Consider the following 26,209-nt stretch of genomic DNA (forward strand, 5'->3'; position numbering starts at 1 on the left):
CTTCTGACTACTTAGCAGTTTCAAAAACAGCAATGTGAATAGATAAATAGATACCACTTAAGTGGGAAGGTATTTAAGGTACCTATAAGGAAATTCCAGAAAAAAGATGGCGATTTGATCAAGGAGGATGTTTACAAACACAGCTCTATGGCAGGGAAAGTGGAGCGATAGCACCCCCTGGTGGTCAGAAGTGACCACAGACTCCTAGATGCCGAAGGTGGGAAAGCCTATATATACATCTATCTATGTACAGTTGTCTGTCTTGTCAGTGTATAACGGCATTGAATGTTTGCCATATATGTGCTCTGTGATCCCTTCTGAGTCCACTTCAGGGTGAGAAGGGCGGAATATAAATACTGTAAATAAATAAATAAATCTTAAGAGTGCATCTACACTGTAAAATGAATGCAGTTTGATACCGCTTTAACTGTCATGGGCCAATGCTATGCAACCATAGGAGTGTTTTACAAGGTTTATAGCCTTCTCTGCCAAAGAATACTGATGCCTCATCAAACTACAACTCCCATGATTCCATAGTGTTGTTGCCATCATAGTTCAAGTGGTGTCAATCTGCACTGATTCTATAATGTCGATACAGCCCTAGTTACCAAGAAATGACTTTCTCAGAATTAATGAGTTTGCCGTCCTGTTTGCTCTTGAAACAAACCTGTGTCAGCGACAACCTACTAAATGAAATTAATAGTGAAGTCCTATTTGGGAAAAAGAAACCCTTACACCCCCAGGTGAGTGTGTGATTCCAATCTTAATGAGGATGCACTTGAAGAAGTTTCTCAACTGATATCTGAAGTGCTATCTTCAAGGAGAAACATATCACAGTGATCCAACCTAGAGGTCATTCAGGCAGGAATGAACACACTTGTTTAGTTTCAAGCTTTATTATCCTTTTGGGTTCAATTCTGAAAACAATATTTCCATCTAAATGCCAACTCCTTCTAACAGCCATTATATCTGGTCTCTCCTTTTCTCCTTTACTTCCTGAGATCTTTTTTTAGTCCCTTTAAGCATGAACTGTGCGAGCATCTCACAAAATTATCACATATGGTTGTCGTGACCACTCTGTGGGTGCATCAGCACTGTTGAATTAATGCAGTCATGACCCCTCAACCCTTGAGGATGCCTGCCATAGAAGTAGGTGAAATGTCAGGAGAGAATGCTTCTGGAACATGGCCATACAGCCCGGAAAATGCATAGCAACCTAGCGATTCTGGCCATGAAAGCCTTCGACAACAGTACTGATGTTCTGGATTTACTGGACACAAAAAGTAGAAAAACAAATCATTTCCCCACTAATTTCAAAGTAGTTACTGAGAAGTTTCCATCATGCATATATCAACAATGCTACATTCAGCTTAGGTGCTGGAGTTATTAACTGTCCTCGTTCAAAACGGAATGAAACTACCTGACTACAGTGGGCAGAATTAGCTTGCTCCAAGCCTCAAAGCATTTGAAAGAAATACGTTTCAAATAAAAATTATTGATATATCCCATATACACGGGGGTATTGGGATAACAATACAAAAGGTTTGCTGGGGTAGATCCTCAGCCCCCCCCCCCCCCATCAAACTCAGCCCCTCCCCCAAATCAAAATCCTGGCTACGGGCCTGCCTGAACAGTTGGCAGTACTGATATGTGGCAGGTACTGGCTTGTTCAGTAGACTCTCCTCTACAGTACCATTTTGGCAGAAAGCCTTAGCATTGAACGGTTGTGTTCAAGTGTGAAGTATGAAACCCTGGTCGATGCTACTTAAGCAATGTGCAGTCATTGAATTCTTGACAGCAAAAGGTGTCACCCCAAAGGAGATTCATCAGACACTGCAAGCTGTTTATGGTGATTGTGTCGATGTGAGTACTGTGTGTCATTGGGTGAGTAAGTTTAAAGATGTTGAGGTGGGAACATCTGACTTGCGTGACAAACGAAGAGTTGGACATCCTATGACAGCAACGACTGAGTTTCATGAGCAAAAGGTTGACAGATTGATTCAGGATGATCGTCGCATCACTCAGAGAGAAATTTCAAGCAAGTTAAAGAGCACATTGTAAGGATTATTTCTGCTAGGTTCTTGTAGGTTTTTTCGGGCTATAGGGCCATGTTCTAGAGGCATTTCTCCTGACGTTTCGCCTGCATCTATGGCAAGCATCCTCAGAGGTAGTGAGGTCTGTTGGAAATAGGAAAATCGGTTTATATATCTGTGGAATGACTGGGGTGGGGCAAAGAGCTCTCTGCTGAAGCTAGGTGTGAATGTTTCAGCTGACCACCTTCATTAGCATTTGAAGGCCTGGCTGAGCCTGGGAAAATGTTCTGTTGAGAGGTGTTAAGATGTGCCTGGTTGTTTCCTTTCTGCTGTTTTACTGTAGTAATTTTAGAGTTTTTTTAATACTGGTAGCCAGATTTTGTTCATTTTCATTGTTTCCTCCTTTCTGTTGAAATTGTCCACATGCTTGTGGATTTCAATGGCTTCTCTGTGTAGTCTGACATGGTGGTTGTTGGAGTGGTCCAGCATTTCTGTGTTCTCAAATAATATGATGTCCAGGCTGGTTCATCAGGTGCTCTGCTATGGCTGACTTCTCTGGTTGAAGTAGTCTGCAGTGCCTTTCATGTTCCTTGATTCGTGTTTGGGCGCTGCGTTTGGTGGTCCCTATGTAGACTTGTCCACAGCTGCATGGTACACGGTAGACTCCTGCAGAGGTGAGAGGATCCCTCTTGTCCTTTACTGAACGTAGCATTTGTTGGATTTTCTTGGTGGGTTTGTAGATTGTTTGTATGTTGTGTTTCCTCATCAGCTTCCCTATGCGGTCAGTGGTTCCCTTGATGTATGGCAGGAACACTTTTCCTCTGGGTGGATCTTCATCTTTACTCTTGTGGCTAGTTCTTGGTCTTGCAGCTCTTCTGATGTCTGAGGTGGAGTATCCATTGGCCTGTAGAGCCCAGTTGAGGTGGTTCAGTTCATCTTGGAGGAGGTGGGGTTCACAGATTCTTTTTGCACGGTCTGCCAAGGCTTTGATGGTGCTTCTTTTTTGACTTGGGTGATGGTTGGAGTTTTTATGTAGATATCTATCTGTGTGTGTGAGTTTTCTGTAGACGGTGTGACCCAATTGTTGATCTGGTTTGTGGATGACTAGGACATCTAGAAAAGGCAGTCTTCCTTCATTTTCTTTTTCCATTATGAATTGGATTTTTGGGTGGATGCTGTTAAGATGGTCCAGGAACCTGTTGAGTTCTTCTTCTCCATGGCTCCAAATGGTGAAGGTGTCATCCACATATCTGAACCATATCGTGGGCTTTTTGGTTGCTGTCTCCAGGGCTTGTTTTTCAAAGTGTTGCATGTAGAAGTTAGCTATGACCGGGCTGAGAGGGCTCCCCATAGCTACTCCATCTTTCTGTTCATAGAATTCATTGTCCCACTGAAAGTAACTGGTGGTAAGGCAATGGTGAAACAGAGCCGTGATGTCTTCTGGGAACCTCTGGTTGATGAGTGCCATGGTGTCTGCTACCGGGACCATGGTAAATAGAGATACCACATCGAAGCTGATCAGTTTGTCGTTGGTATTTAGCTTGAGATTGCTGATTTTTTCTATGAAGTGGGCTGAGTCCTTGATGTAGTGTGTAGTGAGCCCAATATGCTTGCCATAGATGCAGGCAAAACGTCAGGAGAAATGCCTCTAGAACATGGCCCTATAGCCCGAAAAAACCTACAAGAACCTAGTGATTCCAGCCATGAAAGCCTTCTACAATACATTGATTATTTCTGCATTTGATTTATTAAAATATTCCCATCCAAACCCAAGTAACGAAGGTGGAGGCACTACTTTTCAGTCAACCCTCGTATCATATTTAAATACTAGACGTTCCGCAAGATAATAGAGCCTGGTGTCCAAATTGGGATTGTGTAGAAGTCAAGTGAAGTGAAAAAGCTCCTATTACGGTCTGTTTCCCAGCCATCCAATGTGAATCCAGTTGCCTTGTGGATGCTTCTCTGCATGGCAACAGAACTATGCTCTGGGGAAAAGCTAATGCTGCTCTTTGCTTGCTGGAGCCACAACAAACAACAAATTCCATGATTCCATAGCATTCAAGTGTGGTAGTTAAAGTGGGGTCAAAATACTTGTTTTACAGTAAAGGTGCAGCCAAGGTCTCAGACTGACCTGTAAATGCACTGTGATAGAGGAACGTTGTCTCCAGCTTCCTCAAATTTGGATTATACTTGCTGCATCTCTCCTAATTATTGAGAAGGGCAGAACTCAAAATTAGAGTGCATCTACACCAGGCATGCGCCGGTAGGCTGTTAGGAATTGAAGTCCAAAACACCTGGAGGAACGAAGTTTGCCCATGCCTGATCTACATGTTAGGATGAAGGCAGTGTGACTACTTTAACAGCCATGGCTCAATATTATGGAATCTGGGAGGTCTAACGTTATGTTTACCTTTAGCCTTCTTTGCCAAAGAGCGCTGGGACCTCCTCAGACTATAAATCATAGAATTATAGAGTTGGAAGAGACCTCATGGGCCATCCAGTCCAACCCCCTGCCAAGAAGCAGAAAAATTGCATTCAAGCACCTCCAACAGATGGCCATCCAGCCTCTGTTTAAAAGCTTCCAAAGAAGGAGCCGCCACCACACTCCAAGGCAGAGAGTTCAACTGCTGAACGGCTCTCACAGTCAGGAAGTTGTTCCTAATGTTCAGATGGAATCTCCTTTCTTGTAGTTTGAAGCCATTGTTCCACATCCTAGTCTCCAGGTCAGCAGAAAACTAGAGTGCTCCATCCTCCCTATGACATCCCCTCACCAGGCATGTAGCCAAGGGGGGGGGGGGGGGGCTTGAGGGGCTTCAACCCCCCCCCCCCAAATTCTCATGGTGGTTCGTGAAAAGGCCTTACTGGTGCATTATTTAAACTGTTATGTTTATTCATATCATGATCTGATCACCATACTCAATATATCCCATAGGCATGGGGGTATTGGGGTAATGATACAAAAGGTTTGCTAGGCTAGACCCTCTTTCACTCAAACTCAGCCCCCCCCCCAAAACTCAGCCCCCCCAACCCCCCTCCCCCGAAAAAATTCCCCCCCCCCCCCGAAACGAAATCCTGGCTATGGGCCTGCCTCTCACATATTTATACATGGCCGTCATCATTTCTCCTCTCAGACCTCTCTTCTTCGGGCTAAACATGCCCAGCTCTTCAAGCCACTCCTCATAGGGCTTGTTCTCCAGATCCTTGATAATTTTAGTTGCCCTCCTCTGGACACATTCCAGCTTGCCCGGAATTGGACACAATATTCCAGGTGTGGTCTAACCAAGGCAGACTAGAGCATGGGTAGCATGACTTCTCTGGATCTAGACACTATGCTCCTATTGGTGCAGGCCAAAATAGGTTGGGTATTATATCTTTTCCACCTTTTCCCAATTGTTTAGTATTATACAGTGATAACTAAGCAATAGTAGGACTCCTTTCCATTTTTATCTCCATAATATTTTCTGTTTCTTTAAATACCTTTCCCTCCAAACGACTTACATCTTTACATTGCCACATATTTCTGTTGGCTCTTAGGAATGGTGGCAGCTGGAGCCCAAAACACCTGGAGGGCTGAAGTTGGCCCTTAGCCTGCTCTACACCGTGCAAGGATCCCACTGGCACCGCTAGGGAATCGGGAGGGAGAGCAGGAGTTTGGTGAAGCCTAGGACTCTAGAACTTTGCCAAAGGACGACACACCGCGTGGCATCGCCTTGAGCCGGGCCAGTCGAAGCGGGGTCCAAAACGGACAGAGCGCTCTAGTGTCGGCGGCCCCAAGGGAGTCCCTCTTGTTCCTGGGGGTGGCTTGGGGTCGGGGTTTCAGGGCGGTCCGCACTCCCCGGGTCGCGGAGGGCAGCTCCCGTGGCTCTGCCCCCCTCCTGCTCCTGCTGCTGCTGCTCTGCCTTTGGGGAGGAGGGGGAGGAGCCTCGGCAGGCGGAGAGGCGCTGCCGGTGGGTCCCACCTGCGCGCAGTTGATGGGCGAGGAGGAGGAAGCCAAGGAGGCGGAGGGAGAGGGAGAGGGAGAAGGACGGCGGCGGCGGCGGAGGCGCTGCCCCTTGGCCCTCGCAGCTCCCGGGAGGCAGCCTTGCCCTTGCCATGGAGGACACGCCGGAGCCCACCGTGGTCCAGCCCGGAGCCGCCCCCGCCGCCCCTCCGCAGGACCCCGAGACCCCGCGCCCCGCCGAAAGGGAGGAGGGACACTTCAGTGAGGAGATCGAGGACAGAGGTGAGCCGGGCGGGAGCCAGGCAGGCTTTGGGAGGCACCAGCCCACCCCCCCCCCCCGCTTGAGCCGCTTTATTTGGGGGGTGGGGTGGGGAATGTAATGGTCTGGCTCCTTCCAGCCTCCCTCGCGGCTCCTTCGACCACCTTAGGCGTTGGGGTTCCGTCGAGGCGCTGCACTCTCGCTTTGCATTTTCTTTCTATCTCTATTTTCTCCTTCCTTCCCTTTTCTTTCTTTCCGCTTCCCTTCTTTTTCCTTTCCTCCTTCCTCCGTTTTTGCCTTCCTCTCCTCTTTTCTCCTCCTTTCCTCTCTTCCTTTTCTCCTCCTGGTCTCCTTCCTTCCTTCCCTCTTCTTCCTTTTCTCCTATCTCTCCTTCCTTTCTTCTGTTCTTTCTGTCTCCCATTTCTCCCCCTCCTCTTTTCTTCCCTTCCTTGCTTCCACCTTCCTCTTCTCTTCTTTTTCTCCTCCCTTTCCTCCCTCCTGTTCTTTCTGCCTCCCTTCCTTTTCTCCTCCCTCCCTTCGTTCCTTCCTTTCCTCCTTCCTCCGTTTTGCCTTCCCCTCCCCTTTTCTCCTCCTTTCCTCTCTTCCTTTTCTCCTCCCGGTCTTCCTTCCTTCTTTCTTTCCTCCTTCGCTTCCCTTCCTTTTCTCCTACTTCTCCTTCCTTTCTTCTGTTCTTTCTGCCTCCCTTCCATTTCTCCCTCCCTCTTTTCTTTCCTTCCTTTCTTCCACCTTTTCTCTTCCTTTTCTCCTCTTCTTCCTTCCTTCTGTTTTTTCTTCTTCCTTTTTCTCCCCTCCCCCTTTCTTTCCTTCCTTGCTTTCAGCTTCCTCTTCTCCTCTCTTCTTTTTCTCCTCCTCTTCCTTCCTCCCTCTTTACCTTCCTTCTGTTCTTTCTGCCTCCTTTCCTTTTCTCCTCCCTCCCTTCGTTCCTTCCTTTCCTCCTTTTTCTGTTTTTGCCTTCTCCTCCCCTTTCCCCCTCCTTTCTTCTTTTCCTTTTCTCCTCTGGTCTTCTTTCTGCCTCCCATTTCTCTCTCCCTCCCTCTTTTCTTTCCTTCCTTGCTTCCACCTTTTCTCCTCTCTTCCTTTTCTCCTCCCCTTCCTTCTTTCCGTCCTTCTGTATCCCTTCCTTTTCTCATCCTCCCTCCTTTCCTTCCTTCCTTGTTTCCACCCTCCTCTTCTCCTCTCTTTTTTTTCTCCTCCCCTCCCTCCCTCCCTCCCTCCCTTGGTTCCTTGCTTACTTCCTCCTTTTCTCCTCTCTTCTTTTTCTCCTACCTCTCCTTCCTTTCTTTTCTCCTCCTTCCTTTCTCTCTCTCTCTCCCTCCATTTCTCCACTCCCCCTTTTCTTCTTCCTTCCTCCTTCCCTCTACTTCTTCTCCTTCCTTTCTGCCTCTCTTCTTTTTCTTCTTCCTTTCTGCCTCTCTTCTTTTTCTCCTTCCTCTCTTTCTTCTTTCCTTCCTCCCTTCCTCCTCTCTTCCTTTTCTCTTTCCATCCTTCTTTTCTCCAACCTCTCTTTTTCTCCCTCTCTCCCTTTCACCTCTCCTCCTTTTCATCTTCCTCCTTTCCCCCCACTTCTCCTCCTTTCCGCCTCCCTTTTCTCTTCCCTGTCTTCCTTCTTTCCTCCCCCCACTTTTCCTTTTCTCTTTCCATCCTGCTTTTCTCCTCCCTCCCTCCCTCCCTCCCTTCCTTGAACAGTTCCCTCTCCTCTCCTCCTAGAGGCACTTTCATAGAGGCCTGACCTTCCCCTCCTGTCTTCCCACAAAGGTCACCCCAACTGGACCCCCTCCTCCTGCCATTTCTAAAGTGTGGAGAAGAATCTCTTGCTGCTTCGAAGGCACTGTAGAATGAATGCTGTAGAATGAATGCACTTGGACACTGCTTTAACTACCAAGTCTCGGTGCTATGGAATCCTGGGAGTTGTAGTTTGGTGAGGTGCCAGCTCTCTGTGGCATATGAGGCTTGAAAGGCTACAGCTCCCAGGGTTCCATAGCATTGAATCATGTCACTTTGGCCCCTTCCACACAGCTGAATAAAATCCCACATTATCTGCTTTGAACTGGAATATATGATGGTATGGACTCAGATAACTCAGTTCAAAGCAGATATTGTGGGATTTTCTGCCTGAATATTCTGGGTTAGGTGGCTGTGTGGAAAGGACCTTAAAGTATTAATCCTACACTGTAGCTGCACCCTAAGATTCACAGGCAAACTTTAGCACCAACTCCCCATTGGAGTCAAACAAACGCCCACAGCTTGAAAATACTTTTTACAAAACCCCAACAAGCAAGCCTTGATGTTGCCACTTGATATCAGGGATGTCATTTTCCTGTGCTCTTTCACATCATGGGACTTGAACACCCACAGATTTTGGTATTCATGGGGAGGGGTGTGTCTTGGAAACCTCAAACCCCCAAATCGCCTTGGATCTTTCTCAGACATGTATCCTTGTCATGTGTTCAGAAGCTGCAGTTCCACCCAAAGCGAATGCCCCCAAATCCTACAATGGCATCTTTGTGGAGCATCATTTCCAATCATCCACATCACAGCCCCCCTTGGCCCTTCCTTTCCCAGTGCCCCCCTCCCTGGCCTTTCTGCCACTTGATCTATTGTTGCCTGTTGTCTTACCCTTCACAACAGTATTTGAATGCCCACATTCTCCCTTCTCTCCGGTCCTTTGCCATTCTCAGAAGAAGAAGAAAACAAAATCCCACAACAAAACCTCAAATGTAAACATGTCCGTAAACAATCACATTTTGAAAATGCGTCTTTTCCTAAGCTAGGCAGCCACATCAATTATGCACCTCTCTCTTTTATCCTCTACTTTTAAAAACAGGTCATGCAGAAACAACCCCTTAAACATACACTTTCCCTAATGCATTTGAACCTCTGTATTCAAAATGCAATGAAAGAGGCATTTGGTAACCTTCCCCGCCTCTCTTTTCAAGGAAGGGTCATTCAGCCCATTGTCCTCCAACACAGGCACCTGCCCCGCACGCGCCTATTCACCCGCTTGGCATATATGGTGAATTCCCTTGGAGTCTGCCCTTTCTTTCCCTGTCCCTCCCTGCCTCGCACATACAATGGCATTCAAGTTTCCTCTGAATTCAAGCTACCGCCTTTCATTCCTTTGGAACATCCTCTTGGCTATTGTTTGCAGTCTTCTCTTCTTACCCCAGGTTCCTTTTTGTGTTGTTTAAAAGGACAACCTTCCCAGCAAACATTCTGGGCGCAAGCATATTGTGCAAACAAAAACAATAGTAATGATGATGAGATTAGAAGCATCGCTCTTCTTTATTTTGATGGAATGAGCAATGTCTGTGTGCTTCCAAGCCTCCTGTCGATTTATGGCAGGAGGGTTTTCTTAAACAAGGAATACTCCAAGGTCGTTTTTCCAGTCCTTCCCTTTGAAATATAGCTTAGGGCCCTTCCACACAGCCCTATATTCCAGAATATCAAGGCAGAAAATCCCACAATATCTGCTTTCAATTGGGTTATCTGAACCCACTCTCAGATAATGTGAGCTTTTCTGCCTTGATATTCTGGGATATAGGGCTGTGTGGAAGGGCCCTTATGGTAACAGGTATTCATTGTTGGTCTCCCATCCAAGTTCTAACCAAAGCAGAACTTGCTTAGTTTCCGGGACCTGGTGTCTTTAAGGGGAATATCGACCGATTTTGTTTAAGATCCAACTTGGGCCCTTCCACACAGCCATATAACTCAGAATATCAAAGCAGAAAATCCCACAATATCTGCTTTGAACTGGGTTATCTGAGTCCACACTGACATATATTCCAATTCAAAGCAGATAATGTGGGATTTTGTTCAGCTGTGTGGAAGGGGCCTTAAAGAGGGCATGGAATCAAAAGGAATTGACTTGTCTGGGAATATGCCTCCCGCTATGTATCCTTTATTCACTTATTGAGATATATCTATATCAAAGTGACAGAGAGAGGGAACAAAGGCCCCAGTTAAATGGATAGCAAGTGTGCCTGTGTGTGTGCAAAAGAGAAAAGAAAGAGACAAAGCACCCATATGGGCTTCTTTCTAAAACCGGCTTTCCTGATTCCCCTTAATATGAGCATAGTTCTGACTGTTGGTATTGGATAGCATTATTTCTGAGGAAATTTTGGGAATAATTTCATTTTTCATTTTTTCTCTGAATCTCAACCCCATTTTGATTGTGTGTAGTTCAAGCTGTTTGGTTGCTTCTGAGAGGAATATGAAGATTTTAGACGTAGGGCATATTCAACTGGATTGAAAAGACTAGAAGCTCGCCGATTATATTCCTGTTCTTTTTAATTTTATTATGTGTCTACACCATTAAGATTTAAATAGCAAAGACAGATTTCAATTAAAAAACTAATTGAAAACTTAGCATAGACTTTCATCTGAAATGTTAAAAAGTAAATGTGGAGAGCCAGTGTAGTATATTATGTATTTATTTGCGGTATTTATATACTACCCTTCTCAACCCTGAAGGGAACTCAAGGCGGTTCACGGTGTAGTATATAGTGGTTTGAGCACTAAAATACAATTCTGGAGACCAGTATTCAAATCCCTGCTCAGCCATGGAAACCCAGGGCCCTTCCACACAGCCATATAACCCAGAATGCAAAGGCAGAAAATCCCACAACATCTGCTTTGAACTGGTTTATCAGAGTCCACACTGCCATATATTCCACTACAAAGCAGATATTGTGGGATTTTATTCAGCTGTGTGGAACAGATCCCATAGGCAGGTCACACTATCTCAGCCTCAGAGGGAAGGCAAAGGGAAACCAATTTAAAAAAAAAAACATTGCCAAGAAAACCCCATGACAGAATAAACTTTTGGGTTGCCATACATTGGAAAGAGCTTGAATGTACACAGCAGCAACAAATATGGTGCTGATTAAAGGCAGTGCTTATTAACTCCTGGCCTCATAAAGACATGGTCAGCTGAAAGAATTTTCTATGACTTAGAAACTATCTTTTTTTAAAAAAAAATAGACAACAAGAAAAATTAGAAAAGTTAAATAAAATCCATTATTATGAATGTTAAAATGTTATCTTCTATAAAAAGCTCTGAGAATGTTGGATACAATGCCACCTTCGTAAGACTAATATAGGCATTTCCTGTAAATTGCTACATAATTCCTGTTGGTTGATTATAGTTTATCCTAATAATAGTCCAATGCAAATCTGAATGTTCGTTTTAAATGAAATTGGTACACATAATGTAGCCGCAAAGGTCTAATGTTACCTTTCATTCTGTGTATTTGGCAGCAGTAGGATGTTTACATGCTGTACCCGGGGATTTTTTTTATAGATACGAGACAATGCTTTTAGGAGGAACAATTTTAATTAAACCAAGGAAATGAATCGTTTTAGATTGGAAGGAATTAATAGCATAACATTTCTCAGATTGCAATAGTCAAAAATTCCCTATGTGGAGGCAGACTTTCTAATATTTGATAATCAGAATCTGATTTTAGTGACATATGTCCTTTTAGTTGCTCACTATCTGTGTGAATGATGAATATCAACAGCCAGTATCTTGCACAAATCCGCATGTTGCTCTTTTGGCACGGAAGCACACATTCAATGAGGCTTTCTCTAATTTATTCTTCCGATAGCCTGATTTGGTCAGTCTGTGCTTCCCCACTGTGACCCACAATTAGAAAACATATATTCATTTGAAAAGAAGTGTTTTGCAATTCTTTTCAGCAATCAGGTGACCAGGATGAAAAGAAAAGGAAGCTAAATAAAGAGATGCCATCATTTTAAAAGAGTGGCAAAATTTTAGTGGTACAGTAAGGCTCTTGGAATGAAAATAACAAAAGAATCAAATGGAGGTGCCTGTGCAAGAAACGGATTCTTTTCCTGTCTTCTAATATGCATGCTCTCGTTTTCATATCAGCCCTTTTCTTTCACCCTGTAGTCAAGCTGCCATTTGGTTTGTACATCTGGTTCATGGGCACCCTAAGCAAGCCTTCCTCTTCTTACTTGGCCTCTAATGATGGTGTGAATGCAAAATGGGGATGCCAAGGTGCAGTGAAACCTTCAGTTATAGTTTCCTTTGTGCTCAGGGTAGCAAGTAGCACATTTTAAACCTCCTTGTGAGCTGCAGGCACACAGCTGGAGACAGCTGAACTCATGCACCTGTGTTTGTTTAAATATGCTGAATCAAACGACAGCACACATAGAAAGCATGCATGGGGAAAATTCATTTTGGGGGGTTCTGTTGGGATCTTGCTATCTTTTATTAAAGCAGCAAAAGGAATTATTTTCAATTCTTCCATCAGGTTTACTAGAAAGCAGCACACGATTAAAACCTCATGAAGCTCAAAGCTACAGAAAGAAGGCGCTGTGGGTTTCTTGGGCTTCCATTGTTGTCACGTTGGCCCTGGCGGTTGCTGCCTTCAGTGAGTATTGGACCTGCTTCAAATTTTTAGCTTCATCTTTGGTACTCAGAGATTTGCTTCCATACAGTTCATATATAACTGACACAATGATTTAGACAAGACTTGTTTGATGCTTATGAATCAATAAAGCACAGCTCTGTGTATCTTCCCTCCCTTGGAAAAAAAAATCACTGAAGGTCGGATGATGATGATGAAGAAATTTGGTTCTCTTTAGCATTTTTGGATATAGAAATATGTCGATTGGGCTAGATCTATAGTGTTATATGATGCAGTTTGGAATTGTGTTTCTATGGTCAGTGTAGACCCTTATAATACAGTTCAAACTGCATTGTAGAGTTCTACAATGACCACATAATAATGCAGTTCAGTGCCAGTCATATTGCATTATAGGGTTCTACACTGACCATATAATGCAGTTCAGTGCCACTCATGTTGCACAATATTAGGGTTCTACACTGACCGTATAATGCAGTTTAGTGCCATTCATGTTGCACAATATTAGGGTTCTACACGGACTATATAATGCAGTTCAGTGTCACTTAGGTTGCATCATAGTAGGGTTCTATGCTGATCATGTGATGCAGCTCAGTGCCATTCATGCTGCATTATTGGGTTTTACACTGATCATATAATGCAGTTCAATACAGTTCATATTGCGTTCTATGAGTCCACATTTATCTTGTGTATTTTACTGCACTATCATGTGCTTTTGTAAACCGCCCCAAGTCCCTTTGGGAGATGGTGGTGGGATATAAATGTTGTTGTTGTTGTTGTTGTTGTTGTTGTTGTTGTTGTTGTTGTTGTTGTTGTTGTTGTTATTATTATTATTATTCATAGTAGTATCAAAATATCTAGTGGTTTTATTATTAACTAAAAAAAGAGAAGTAAGAACTGTACCATCTCTTGACATCTATCTGTGATACACTCACACACACGCACATAAAGTATATGTGTGTGTCTATATCTATCTCTAATCTACATATATATGAATGATATTTATTTACTTGTCCTATAATGTAACAACAATGTTTGGAAGGCATTCTTACATTCTGCAAAGATTAATTCCCTTTTGGGACTGATTTAATAATGTTCATGTGGATGTGATTTTCTGCTTTAGGCTGTTTAAGTTAATATTTAAGAGGGAATAACTTTTTTCTGATTTTTTTCTGATCACTTTTTAATGACGTGCCCAGTGTGGACATGTAAATTAATGTTACTTTACAAATCAAACAAAGTAAAAGACTCACGTGAAAGGACATTCACTTACCCAGACAAAAATAAAACTAGGAGAAATTTGCTAGTTATCCTGTGAATAATGTAAAGAGTTCTTCTATTTTGGACAGAGTTTTTTTTAATGCAAAGTGCCTGATTGTTCTAATAGTTAAAAGATCTGTTTATTTGGATGGAGAAATTGGACCATTTATTGTTCCAGAAATAGAATTCCACTTCCCAGAGGCACAGGATTGGTGTGCAGTGCTCAAAATATCCTTTCCTGGTGTGAGAAAAGCTGAATGCTGGAGCAGCATATGTTCCCTTGCTAATCTGCCGTGATGGGCTAGTGCTGAAAGTTGGTGTCAGCTCCCAAGGGGTGCTATTAAGACATGCCCAAATGCGTCCTGCAAAAGTCAGCATATATTACTTGGTGTAATTGGTATGGAAGGCACACACACACACGGTGTTGACTTTTTACAAATAAAGAAGAACAAAACATTAAAGCAGGGTTTTCTCAAGCTTCTATAAATGCTCTGTTTCACTGGTATAATTTTCTACTTTGCAATGAATTATTTATTTCTGAAATGTGTATGGTGGGAGGTGGAAAAAGGAAGTATATAGGTAGGGGAAATCAGGTCTGCTTTGCATAGTTTTTATGCATGCTTGAAAATGAAGATTTTGTAATAGAACTCTTCCCTTCTTAATTGGGCAAAATGGAGTAAATATTTAAATTTGCTAAAAGGTTATTCTATTTAGAATTTAAGTTTTCCATATAATTGTATTTGTAGTAGCATGCTGTGTTGAAATCAGAAGCATTTTTAAGCCTGAGTATAATACTAGATTATGATCATTATTCTAGCTAAAATTATTTCTAAATATCAGTTTGCTGATTGGTTTTGTTTTGTTTTCCTTCTAAAACAACAGAAAATGTTGCTATTATGTGGGAGAAATTATAAGGAGCAGGAGTACCCTTTTAAGAACCAATGTGTTGAATCTCCAAATTTAATCAGAATTGTTTGATTTGGAGGAACAGGATTTCCAGACTTAACTAATCTTTGGAGTTGTTCTAGATCTTGTTGTGCAGAACATATGGGCATCAGTATATATGTCCCTCTCCAAATAAGGCAAGTACAGTTTGGGAAATTATTCAGATCAGGAAATTGCTTCATGCCTATCCCTAGTGCTACAGTCCTTTGTTTTTCCCCAAAGTTTTATTGTAAGTGGGTTGCTGTGTGTTTTCGAGGCTGTATGGCCATATTGCAGAAGCATTCTTTCCTGACATTTGACCAACATCTATGGCAGGCATCCTCAGAGGTTGTGAGGTCTGTTGGAAACTGGGCAAATGGAGTTTATATATCTGTGGAATGCCCAGAGTAGGAGAAAGAACCCTTGTATGTTGGAGGCAAGTGTGAATGCTGCAATTGGCCCCCTTGATTAGCATTGAATAGCAACTTCAAAGCCTGGCTACTTTAAATGGTGTATTTTAATATTGTGATAAATGTTTTTGGTTTCTATATGCTTATATGAATTATTGTCCCGGCACTGAATGTTTGCTGTATATATGCTGTGTTCCGCCCTGAGTCCCCTTTGGGGTGAGAAGGGCAGAATATAAATGTTTTAAAAATAAATAAATAAATGAATGAATACTTCCTGCCTGGGGGAAACCTTTGTTGGGAGGTGTTAGCTGGCTCTGATTGTTTCTTGTCTAGAATTCCTCTGTTTTATTGTAACAGCAGATAGACATAATGGAGGAGCTTCTTTCCCATTTGCCTGCTATGTAAGGCCAGTAGTGTATAATTGGGGCTTTGCTGGCATAGCATGTGTTGGGAGGCTCTCATTGGAATCACTATCGGCAGGAATTTCAATAGTCAACCCTCCATATACTATGACTAGGAGACACAGATTTCTCCTGCTTCCACAATGCAAGGCTACAGAGTGGTTGCACTGAGTGCCAAGCAATGCATGGGGCCACGTCAGGAGAACCCTCTTATTACAAGCAAAAGATTGCCAGTTCTGTGAGTACTTCCTCATTTCTTTCTAACTGTGAAAAAGTGTAGGTAGGGGCATGAAGAGAGAGAGAAATGAATCAATAAAAGAAGAAATTAAGAATGAATGAAGAAATGAACACACTGGCAGGAAGGGAGGAAGCATAGGAAAACAGGAGAAGCTGCAAGGAAAGAGAGTATCTTCCTTTAGGGCAGGTGAAGTCAGACAATGCTTGTATAATTGGGGAGCTGGGAACCCACACCCTTGACTATAACAGTGAACTTTGTATTGTGTGTTGGTGTGCATACTTTCAAGTGCTTTGAATGAGATTTTCCTGCTTCTTGGCAAGGGGTTGGACTGGATGGCTCATGAGGTCTCTTCCAACTCTATGGTTCTATGATTCTAAGTATTCTGGTGACTTATGGTAGTCTCATGAATTTCATAGGGTTTTTCAAGGCAAGGAACACTCAGAAATGGTTTGACATTGCTTTCTCCTGCATATAGTCCACAGTATGCATTCCTTGGTGGTCCCTGTGAAACTGTTGCAGGGAAAGAGGGGGAAAAACAGTAACCTTGCAAATATATCACTGAATAATAATTGTGTGAATGAGAATTAAGCAATAATTAAAGGTCTATAATTATCCTGCTCCGATAATACCTAGCTTAGCTATTTTAAAACTATTCAGTGGAACTTATCAAACCATCAGAAAACAAAAGATGTCAGTATCTCAAACATGTATTTGGACAATTTTGGAGTACAGTCAGCCCTCGACATTCATTGCAAGTAAAGATGCAGGACACCACAAGTGTGGCAAAACTGCAAATACTGCCCCCCTCCCAATATTTTTTTTTTACATGAAAGAATACCTTTTCAGGGATTCTAGGTTTTCCAGCTCATACTGGATTTAAAATGGTCTTTGAGAGGGAACGTTTTAAATCGAAACTGCAATCGAATCTGCAAAAGTCAAAGCTGCCAATTTGCAGGGCTGACTGTGCTTTGAATTTTGGAGTTCCACACAAGGGATCCAACTCAACTTGTACCTACTTTTTAACCATTTGTTGGAGAATTACCTGCTAAGAAAATAAAGTGATGGGGTCATTTGATGCAACAGCTATAATGCTGCATAAGGTTGTAGCAACTTATTTGTATTTAGTTTGAGGTTTTTTCTTGGCTCTCTCTATATTACAAAATATTCCTTTGGCATGTAATGTGCTGTCTATTCTCATCATTCATATTTGATTTAATTTCTCAGCTGCTTCTATTTTCAGGCAGCTTTCAAGTTGAGATGTTTCTCAGACAGCTCAGTGATTGTTTCCTACGTGAGATGACTGGCTTCTGCTTGTCAGATTTGGGTTAGTGCAATTTACTCTGAGAATTGTTTGCAAACACCTGCTATTTATGGCACACTGTTTCCTCTTGTTCTGGCTGCTTCTCTATCCAACTGTTCACAATGGCAAAAATGTTAGCACCAAAGAGCCCAGAGTCCACAGTGGCTTCTGTTCCTCCCTTGAGACCTGCTATCCAAATTGACTGTCAGACTTTACATTTTTCTTCTTCTGTTTCTTATGATTTCACCATTTTCCAGATAATCTTGAATGTTTAGGAAATCTCATTTTATAATTTCTGCTTCTGTACTTATGCAAATTTATGTCACTTTAAATCTAGTAATGCAATTAAGTTAGGGTATATGAAATGTTTTGATAAGTGGCAATCTATCTTTTTTTTTTAAGGCAAGACATCAGTACGCGTAGGATTGAAAATCCCCCCTCCCGCGCCATTATGGCTAATGTATGGCTTGCATTTTGCCACTGTTGTTTGCTTGTGTTTACTATATCTTCTAGGACCCCAAACTCTTCTTTGATGCAGCCATTTGGTGTGAAAATTCGACTGTAAACTTAGAGTCCAAGCAAGGTTTATAAGAAATCTCCTAAATATTCCTTCTTGTGTACCAAATGCAGTCCTGTTTTTAGAAATGGGTGAATGCCCACTGAATACAAGAGCCTGGACTATGAAAATGAACCTTTGGTTAAAAACAATGGTATTCAAACTGGGAATAGGCTTACTATATCACCTCTGTTATGAAGCTTCCAAACTACTCTGGGAAAGGAGGATTGAACGGAAAGCAGCCTCAATTGGACTATCTACATCCCTTTTTCTCCATTTGGGATTTAAAATGGCTCAATAATCCCTGAAGCAAAGGTTGCGGGATATTGCCCTGGGAAAGTTAAGAGTCCATTCAAACACATGCTCCCCCAGAGTCTTAAATTTACCAAACAGAGAGCCATTTAAGACATGTAAATACCTAAAAAATCTCAGTGATCAAATACCACAGATTCTTTGCAAAGGTGAGACTAAATGTATTTCCCCCAGAGCTGTTACGAGGCAGACTATCTGGAATCCCTTACTCCCAAAGACTATGTCCCTGTGAAGGAGAAGAAGTAGAAACAATAGACACATTTTATTGTGGTGCCGCTATTATACAGTGCAACATAACCAATTTCTTTATCCAATTTTGTCTCATATGACCAGCCATCCTCTGCAGGGGATTGTTAGAAATCTTTTAGAGGATAAATGCCACAGGGTGAGTCTCACAGTTGCAAAATTCCTTACAGTGGCAACAAGGCTGAGAAAGAAACAAACCTCCGATACGGGTATTACTAAAAACCATGCAGGTGTATCTGGTATTTGGTAGAATGAACTTCTCCTGAGATGGGAGAATTTATAAATGATTGTCTGTTTCACTGATGGGTCTATGGACCATAATGTTGTTGTTGTATCTTCTAGGACTAGATATAATCATTTTCCACTTCATAGATTTCACAGCCTGTAATCATAAAAATTCAGTAAGAATTTATCAGATATTTTGGACCAGTTATGGAGAATAAGGAATGGCTAAAGCTAAGCAGAATATAGAAAGCAGGACTCTCTTCATGCTTTGCTCAGTGCCTTTGGGTTCAGCTGGTTAAGAGGATGTGTTCTTATTCAAGTAGCACTATCAAGGGAAAGTGTGCTCACTGGCACTGATGTCAGTTCAGAACAAACAGCAAGAAGAAATGTAGACTATGTTTATAGCTTAGCAGGGAATTACATCTCACCTCCTCTTATCACGCTCTTCTCGGTTGCGGAATGGCTTTTAGATGGTTATTCTAATGCAGGAACTGTTTCAGGAGCTCAGTACAACTGCAAATCAGGAAGGTTAACTAACCAAGTCATGCATATGCTGAATTAAAATGAACTCTTCTAAATGGCAAGTACTCCAAGAGCCTTGGTGACACATGTAAGGCAAAAACCAAAATGGCAGACAGAGAACACTTTCTACCAGCCAGCAGTAGCTCTGTCTCTTCCTTTCACTATCTCTCAAATGGGGCTTTAATGGTATAAGAGAAGGGCTTTAGACTTCACTTGCCCTGTTCATCACCACTTTGAGGGCGCATCCATGTGTAACCACATCTCTTGCTGCAAATCATGTGCTTTGGTCAGAGGATCCAAAGTAAGAATCCTTCCTTTTAAAGTTTAAGGAAATAGCAACTTTCTGTCACAGAGTTTCTTTTGCCATAAGTAAAAGGTAAAGGTTTCCCCTTGACATTAAGTCTAGTTGTGTCTGACTCGGGGTGTGTGTGTTCATCTCCATTTCTAAGATGAAGAGCTGGCATTGTCCGTAGAGGCCTCTAAGGTCACGTGGCTGGCATGACTGTGTGGAGTGCTGTTACCTTCCTGTCGAAGTGGTACCTATTCATCTACTCACATTTGCATGTTTTCAAACAGCTAGGTTGCCAGAAGCTGGGGTGAACAGTGGGAGCTCACCCTGGTCCCAGATTTGAACTGCCAACCTTTCAGTCAGCAAGTTCAGCAGCTCAGTGGTTTAACCCGCTGCGCCTCCGGGTGTTCCTTTTGCCATAAACAGCAAGTATTACAGATCTATAGAGTTCTGGATTATAGGACCTGTGTGCATTTCTTCTTCTTGAAAGTATGTTTTGCATATGTGGTGGAGAGAAAGAAGAGATAACTTCCAGAACAGCCATGTTGCTTAAGCACTAATATTCTGATATTCTGAGGTAAAAACATTCAACATTATTATAAGACTGATTAATGCAGTACATAAACCATCACACAAAAACAGCATTTTAGTTTGAAATATAGAAGCTGGGGAAAGGTAATCATTGCATTCATTGTTTTTATGGCATTCTAGTCAGAGCTGAGGGTGAAATATATCATAGCTGTGACCTGTTTAGAAAAAATGTACTAATGCTGATGCATTGAGATGTTCAGCTTCCTTGGGTGAGCACTCAAGTTGAAAGTGAGATAACTACAAAGACAAAAACTGTAGTTACTATCTTTCTGGGTGAAGATGGTTTGAAAGGGTTGATGACAGACATCTGGTTTTAATTCACTTCACTTTGTCTCCCAGAAGAGATTAGTTCATAAAAATGTGAATTTTTGAATTTATGTTTTGGGTTTAATGTCAGTCTAAAACTTCTAGTGTTATAACTTGGACAAATATAAACAGTTTACTACTGCATTTTGGTTTGAAGACTAAATCAGGGCAACTATTGGGTTGGATCTGGATTTGAGCAGAACAGAATCCCACTAATTGCATATTAACTTATTAGAAAGGCATGGGTGGAGGTCAACATCCTTTTTAAAGCAAATCCCATGTCTTCCCCACAGAAAATGGCTCTGGGAATTATAAGGAAGTAAGATAGACAATACAAGTTGCCTCCTGCCACAATCCTAACAGTAGCCTTTGTTGAATTTGACTCATTTTTGGAAGGAGATGTATCATGCAGTGAACAGCAGGTCTGAATCCAATCCACTTTTAAAATAGATACTATATTATGGGTAAATCCATCATGAATATTTACATTGTTGTAGACTTGGTGGGTCAAAAAGTAATGCCTCAATCGCTCTAACTTTTATTTCTTTCACAGCTACTGGACTATCTATGCATGATATGATAGAGGCAACCTTACTCTACTGATAATAGTCTTTTTTTTTACCCTGATAGACTTATTAGAATCATGAATCTGAAGCTAAAAGAAAGAGTTGTCATTGAATTTCTGGCAAAATAAGGTTGTGCACATAAGGAAATCCTTTAATCGCTTGAAGGATGTTTATCATTTGGCCCCTTCTGACTTTTAACTGTTTGGACCTCTAAAGGACAACCTATGTGGTTTCAGATTCAATGACTTGAATGACGTTAAAACAGTTTTAAAATCATGGATCATGAAGCAAAAACCCTGCATTTTTCAAAAATTGTTTTGATGCCTGGGTTAAACAATGGTGCAGATGTGTACAAATTGATGGTGACTATGTTGAACTGTAGTTTTGTGTAGATAATAGTTCAGGCTATGATCTTTGGCTGTTATATGTTCATTCATAATTTTATGACACAGGAGGCAAAACTTTTTGACCCACCTGCGTTTGTGTGTTTTGAATAAGGGATACCCAACCTGATTTAAATAGATATATGGAATCTATTTGAAGAAGTGGGATTTCATTAATTATGATAACAGCCTATTTTGTGTGTAATGCATATATGTTATATTCAAATAGCTATAGAAAATAGAAATTTGCTGCAGTTAGGGCAATTTCTTGCAGTGCGGACTTTTCTACTAAATGGTTTGAAAGTCAAGATTGAGACAAACAAGATTATTTCTACTGCCGATGAATTTTGGGTTCTAGTCTTATGATATTGTGAATCATACTCTTCCTGATTAGATTTGGTAGCACGATGTTCCAATTACCACATGGATATTATCGCTCTAACATAGACCGGTTAATGTTTTCAGCACAAGGTTTTGTAAATAGCTTCAAAACATTTCCCTGTTTGAATGAAAAGAAATATATCTACAGTAGAGTTTTGCATATCCGACATAAACGGGCTGGTAGAACGTTGGATAAGCTTGAATATATTGGATAATAAGGAGGGATTAAGGAAAAGCCTATTAAACATCAAATTACATTATGATTTTACAAATTAAGCACCAAAACATCATGTTTTACAGCAAATCAATAGAAAAAGCAGTTCAATAACAGTATGTAGTAATTACTGTATTTACAAATTTGGCACCAAAAATCACAATGTATTGAAACAGACTTTGTTGGCTAATGCAGAACGTTGGATGAGCAAAAGTTGCATAATCAAGACTTTGCTGTATTTGATTACTTACAACTTGTGTGGGAAAGCATAGAAATAATACCTGTGTGTTGAGATAATGTATTTTAAATCATCCTTATTTTGCTTTCTACCCACAAAGTGGATTTAAATTTAATGGAGTATGTTCTGAAAAAGGGTTGTGTGTTCATGTGTATGATTTTTGTGAAACAGTGTTTAGATCAAACAAGTTAACAAGAATCTAATTCATTCAGTGCTAATGTATGGATAACACAGGTTCTCAATTACTGCTTGCAGCTTCAGGTGTTTAATTAAAAGGCCAGATGGGGCAGCTCTGCAATCTCAGAAAAACGACAGTGATATCCCAAAACAAATCCTCTAAGCCTGTGATGACATCTATACACACAATTTGTAGCCATACCTATACTCACAACAACATTTTTTTGTAAATCAAAATGAATGCTGGTTACAGCAATATAACGTGTGTGTGTGTATACTTTTTAAAAGAAGCTGGGAAGATTTTGTTGTCTTAGGGAAAAAGTGAAAGTTTTTTAAAGAAAGGGACAAAGTTACTCTAACATGTTGACTAACTGAGAGGAGATCTTGTGTTACCTGTGTAGGGAAGTGGTTTTCTCAAAATTTTCCAGTGCTGTAAAAAGGGCATGCCTGATTTTGAATGTGTATTTTACTTTTATGCAGTCAATAAACACATTTGAATGTGGGAAGAGTGGATGAAAAATCTAGAATGGTTGGTAGAGCCATTGGCTGCCTCATTGCCTAAGCGTGATATTCCCTCAAAGCACTCCCATTAGGTATTATTGTGACTTGAAGTGCTTAATATATCTTATGCAAGCACACTTACATAGGTAAAGGTTTCCCTTGACATTAAGTCTAGTTGTGTCCGACTGGGGAATGGTGCTCATCTCCTGTCTTAGTCGAAGAGCTGGCATTGTCCGTAGACACCTCCAAGATGATGTGGCCAGCATGACTGCATGGGCGTTGTTGCCTTCCCACAGAAGCAGTACCTATTTATCTCATATTTGCATGTTTTCTAACTGCTAGGTTGGCTGGGTCTAACAGTGGGAGCTCACCCCTCTCCCTGGATTTGAATAGCCAACCATTCAATCAGCAAGTTCAGCAGCTCAGCGGTTTAACCTGCTGCACCACCAGGGGGACCTTACATATGTGTACATACTGAAATTTCTTGGTAATGGGACCTAGGTCTAACTACAACATTAATATATGATTTATACACACCTTATATACAGCCTGAAAGTAATTTTCTATAATTTTAAAAATAATTCTGTGCCTGAAAAAAAGGTCATGTACATCAAACCACTAGAAAGCTAAGGTTTCACGATCTCAGCCACCCAAAAGTAGAATTTCAAAATTTGGAGGCTTTTGGATTTTGGAATTCCAAATAAGGGAGGCTCGGAATTACAAACACTGAAAATAAAGAGAAAAAAAACCCACATGATTTTGATTGATAAACATTCTCCTGTGCAGATTCACATTTAAGTGTTGTTGTCCAGCCAAGGCATCTTAAATCGACTGATCTTGTGGTTATGCAAAGTAAACCAGCCATAAATCCTTCTTTCATTCAGCTCTGGAAAAAAAAATCTCACCAGGATCCTGATTCATAATGGTAGTATTTCCTAGGCCAACCTCTGCTTAGTTCATTTCCCTGATCTCCAAATCTTACGCTGAAAATTTCAGGCACTGAGCCAAGGCTGATAGTGAGGTTCATTACAGTGCTTAAGTAGAAAGGGTCATTGTTCCACTTATGCCATTACAACTCACGTAAGTTGCATTTCAAGGCAACCAGAATCAACGAAGGATTGGAGCAGCTTCTCTGTGAGGAGAGGCATAATGTTTGTGCCGTTCAGTTTAGAAAAGCGGCAAGGGAGGCATTCTTTAACCAACACATGTTAAATTGTGGAATTTGCTACCACAAGGAGGTGTGATAGTTGGCAACTTGCATAGCTTTAAAGAACATTTGATGTATTAATAAAAAATACTGGCTGCATCTGTATTGTATTAATTCTACAATACAGATGCACCCAGTAATTTGAACCCACTGTCCTAAGTCCTAGTCCAGTGGTCCTCAAACTAAGGCCCGGGGGGCAGATACGGCCCTCCAAGGTAATGTACCTGGCCCTCACTCAGTGTCAACATACGTCTGAAATGACTTGAAAGCACACACAACAACAACAACCCTATCTCATCAGCCGAAATCAGGCCCACACTTCCCCTTAAAATACTAATAAGTTAATATTTGTTAAAATTGTTTTTTATTTTAATTATTGTATTGTTTTAAAGGTTTTTTTTTTTGCAGTACGAATAAGATACGTGCAGTGTGCATAGGAATTCATTCTTGTTTTTTTCAAATTATAATCCAGCCCTCCAACAGTTTGAGGGACAGTGACCTGGCCCTCTGTTTAAAAAGTTTGAGGACCCCTGTCCTAGTCTCTAGGACAGCAGAAAACAAGTCTGCTCCCTTTTCTTTATGACATCCTTTCACACATTTATATATATATTTTCGTCTCAGGAGTGACTTGAGAAACTGCAAGTTGTTTCTGGTGTGAGAGAATTGGCCATTAGCAAGGATGTTGCTCAGGGGATGCCTGGATTTTTTTTTGATGTTTTACCATCCCTGTGGGAGGCTTCTCTCATGTCCCCGCATGGGGAGCTGGAGCTGACAGAGGGAGCTTATCCGCTCTTTCCCCAGATACAGACCTCTGACCTATCGGTCTTCAGTCCTGCCAACACAAGACATTACGGCCATTACGTCACCAAGGGCTCCATATTTATACATCGCGATCATATCTCTTCTCAACCATGTCTCCTGGACGCTGGTGCCCAGAATTGAACACAGTATTACAGGTGAGGTCTAACCAAAGCCGAATAGAGCGGCACCCTCGACACTATACTCATTTTGATTCAGCTTAAAATCACATTGGCTTTTGTAGCTGCTGCATCACACTGTTTGCTCACGTTCAACTTGTTGTTCTTGAAGACTCCAAGATCTTTTTCGCATGGACTGTTGATGAGCCAATGGAATGGCTATTCTGATATTCACTAGTTAAACTAATTAGATACAATCCCATAGAGCCATCAGTAGAGTGACACTCAGTTGTGATCATTCAGCAAGTGTGACACTTCTGATCTTACTCGTTTAGGATTTCTGTTTCGATTCTATTTCTTCTATTATCTTCCAAATATGACTATTCTTTGAGGGTTTTCCATTGCCATTCTTCTTCCTCTTCAGGCTTCCCTCTCCTGCCCCAAGTTCTCTTTCCCACATCAGGACTATTTTTAAATTTCTTCTATGATTTTACATCAGTTCATCATCACTAAGAAACTTTATATTTAGCGGTATACCTGTGCTGTATTTCTCTTTTCTTCTGGTGAGGTTTCTTTTTCCTATATTATTTTTTGGGGGTGGGGGGTGGGGACAAGCAGCAGTAGGTTAATCTTGTATTTTGTACTTTAAAGGCTCTTTTCCAAACTGACTACTGGAGTCGTTGATTGTCTTACCTTTTGTGTTGAAACTCTTTTTCTCACTTACTTTTCTCATATAAAGTGTAATAATAATAATAATAATAATAATAATAATAATAATACTTGTGGGATCACAAGTCTGAAAAAGTTACAGAAGATGAATACATCAAACTACTCTGGGACTTCCGAATTCAGACTGACAGAGTTTTGGAGCACAATACTCCTGACCTCATGATAGTGTTAAAAAACCAAGTATGGATCATAGATGTTGCAATCCCAGGTGATAGCAGGATTGAAGAAAAATGACTGGAAAAGCTGACGCAATATGAGGATTTAAAGATTGAACTGCAAAGACTGGCACAAACCAGTAAAGGTGGTCCCAGTGGTGATTGGCACACTGAGTGCAGTGACTAAGGACCTTGGCCTGCACGTAAACACAATTGGCGCTGACAAAATTACCATCTGTCAGCTGCAAAAGGCCACCCTACTAGGATCGGCACACATTATTTGCCAATACACGACACAGTCCTAGACACTTGGGAACTGTCCGATGTGTGATCCAATAAAACATCCAGCATAGTGATCTTGTTTGCTGTGTACTAATCTTGTGACCTTGAAGGAGCTGGGGGTGGTGACGGCCGACAGGGAGCTGTGGCGTGGACTGGTCCATGAGATCACGAAGAGTCGGAGACGACTGAACAAATGAACAATCTTGTTATTTCTAATAATAATAATAATAATAATTA

General features: G+C 41.5%; 1 protein-coding gene across 1 annotated transcript in view; it reads left to right on the forward strand.

Annotated features, from left to right (window-relative positions):
* The first annotated feature begins 5,922 nt into the window (after positions 1–5,922).
* Positions 5,923–26,209, forward strand: part of TMEM163 (transmembrane protein 163) — a 103,822-nt gene continuing 83,535 nt past the window's right edge. The window contains exons 1-2 of the mRNA XM_060775886.2: positions 5,923–6,255; positions 12,529–12,648. Of these exons, the coding sequence (XP_060631869.2) occupies positions 6,126–6,255; positions 12,529–12,648 (250 nt within the window). The 5' untranslated portion in view covers positions 5,923–6,125. The remainder of the gene's footprint in view (positions 6,256–12,528; positions 12,649–26,209) is intronic.

The sequence above is a fragment of the Anolis sagrei genome, chromosome 1, assembly GCF_037176765.1.
Source record: "Anolis sagrei isolate rAnoSag1 chromosome 1, rAnoSag1.mat, whole genome shotgun sequence".
In the NCBI taxonomy this organism is placed as follows: Eukaryota; Metazoa; Chordata; class Lepidosauria; order Squamata; family Dactyloidae; genus Anolis; species Anolis sagrei.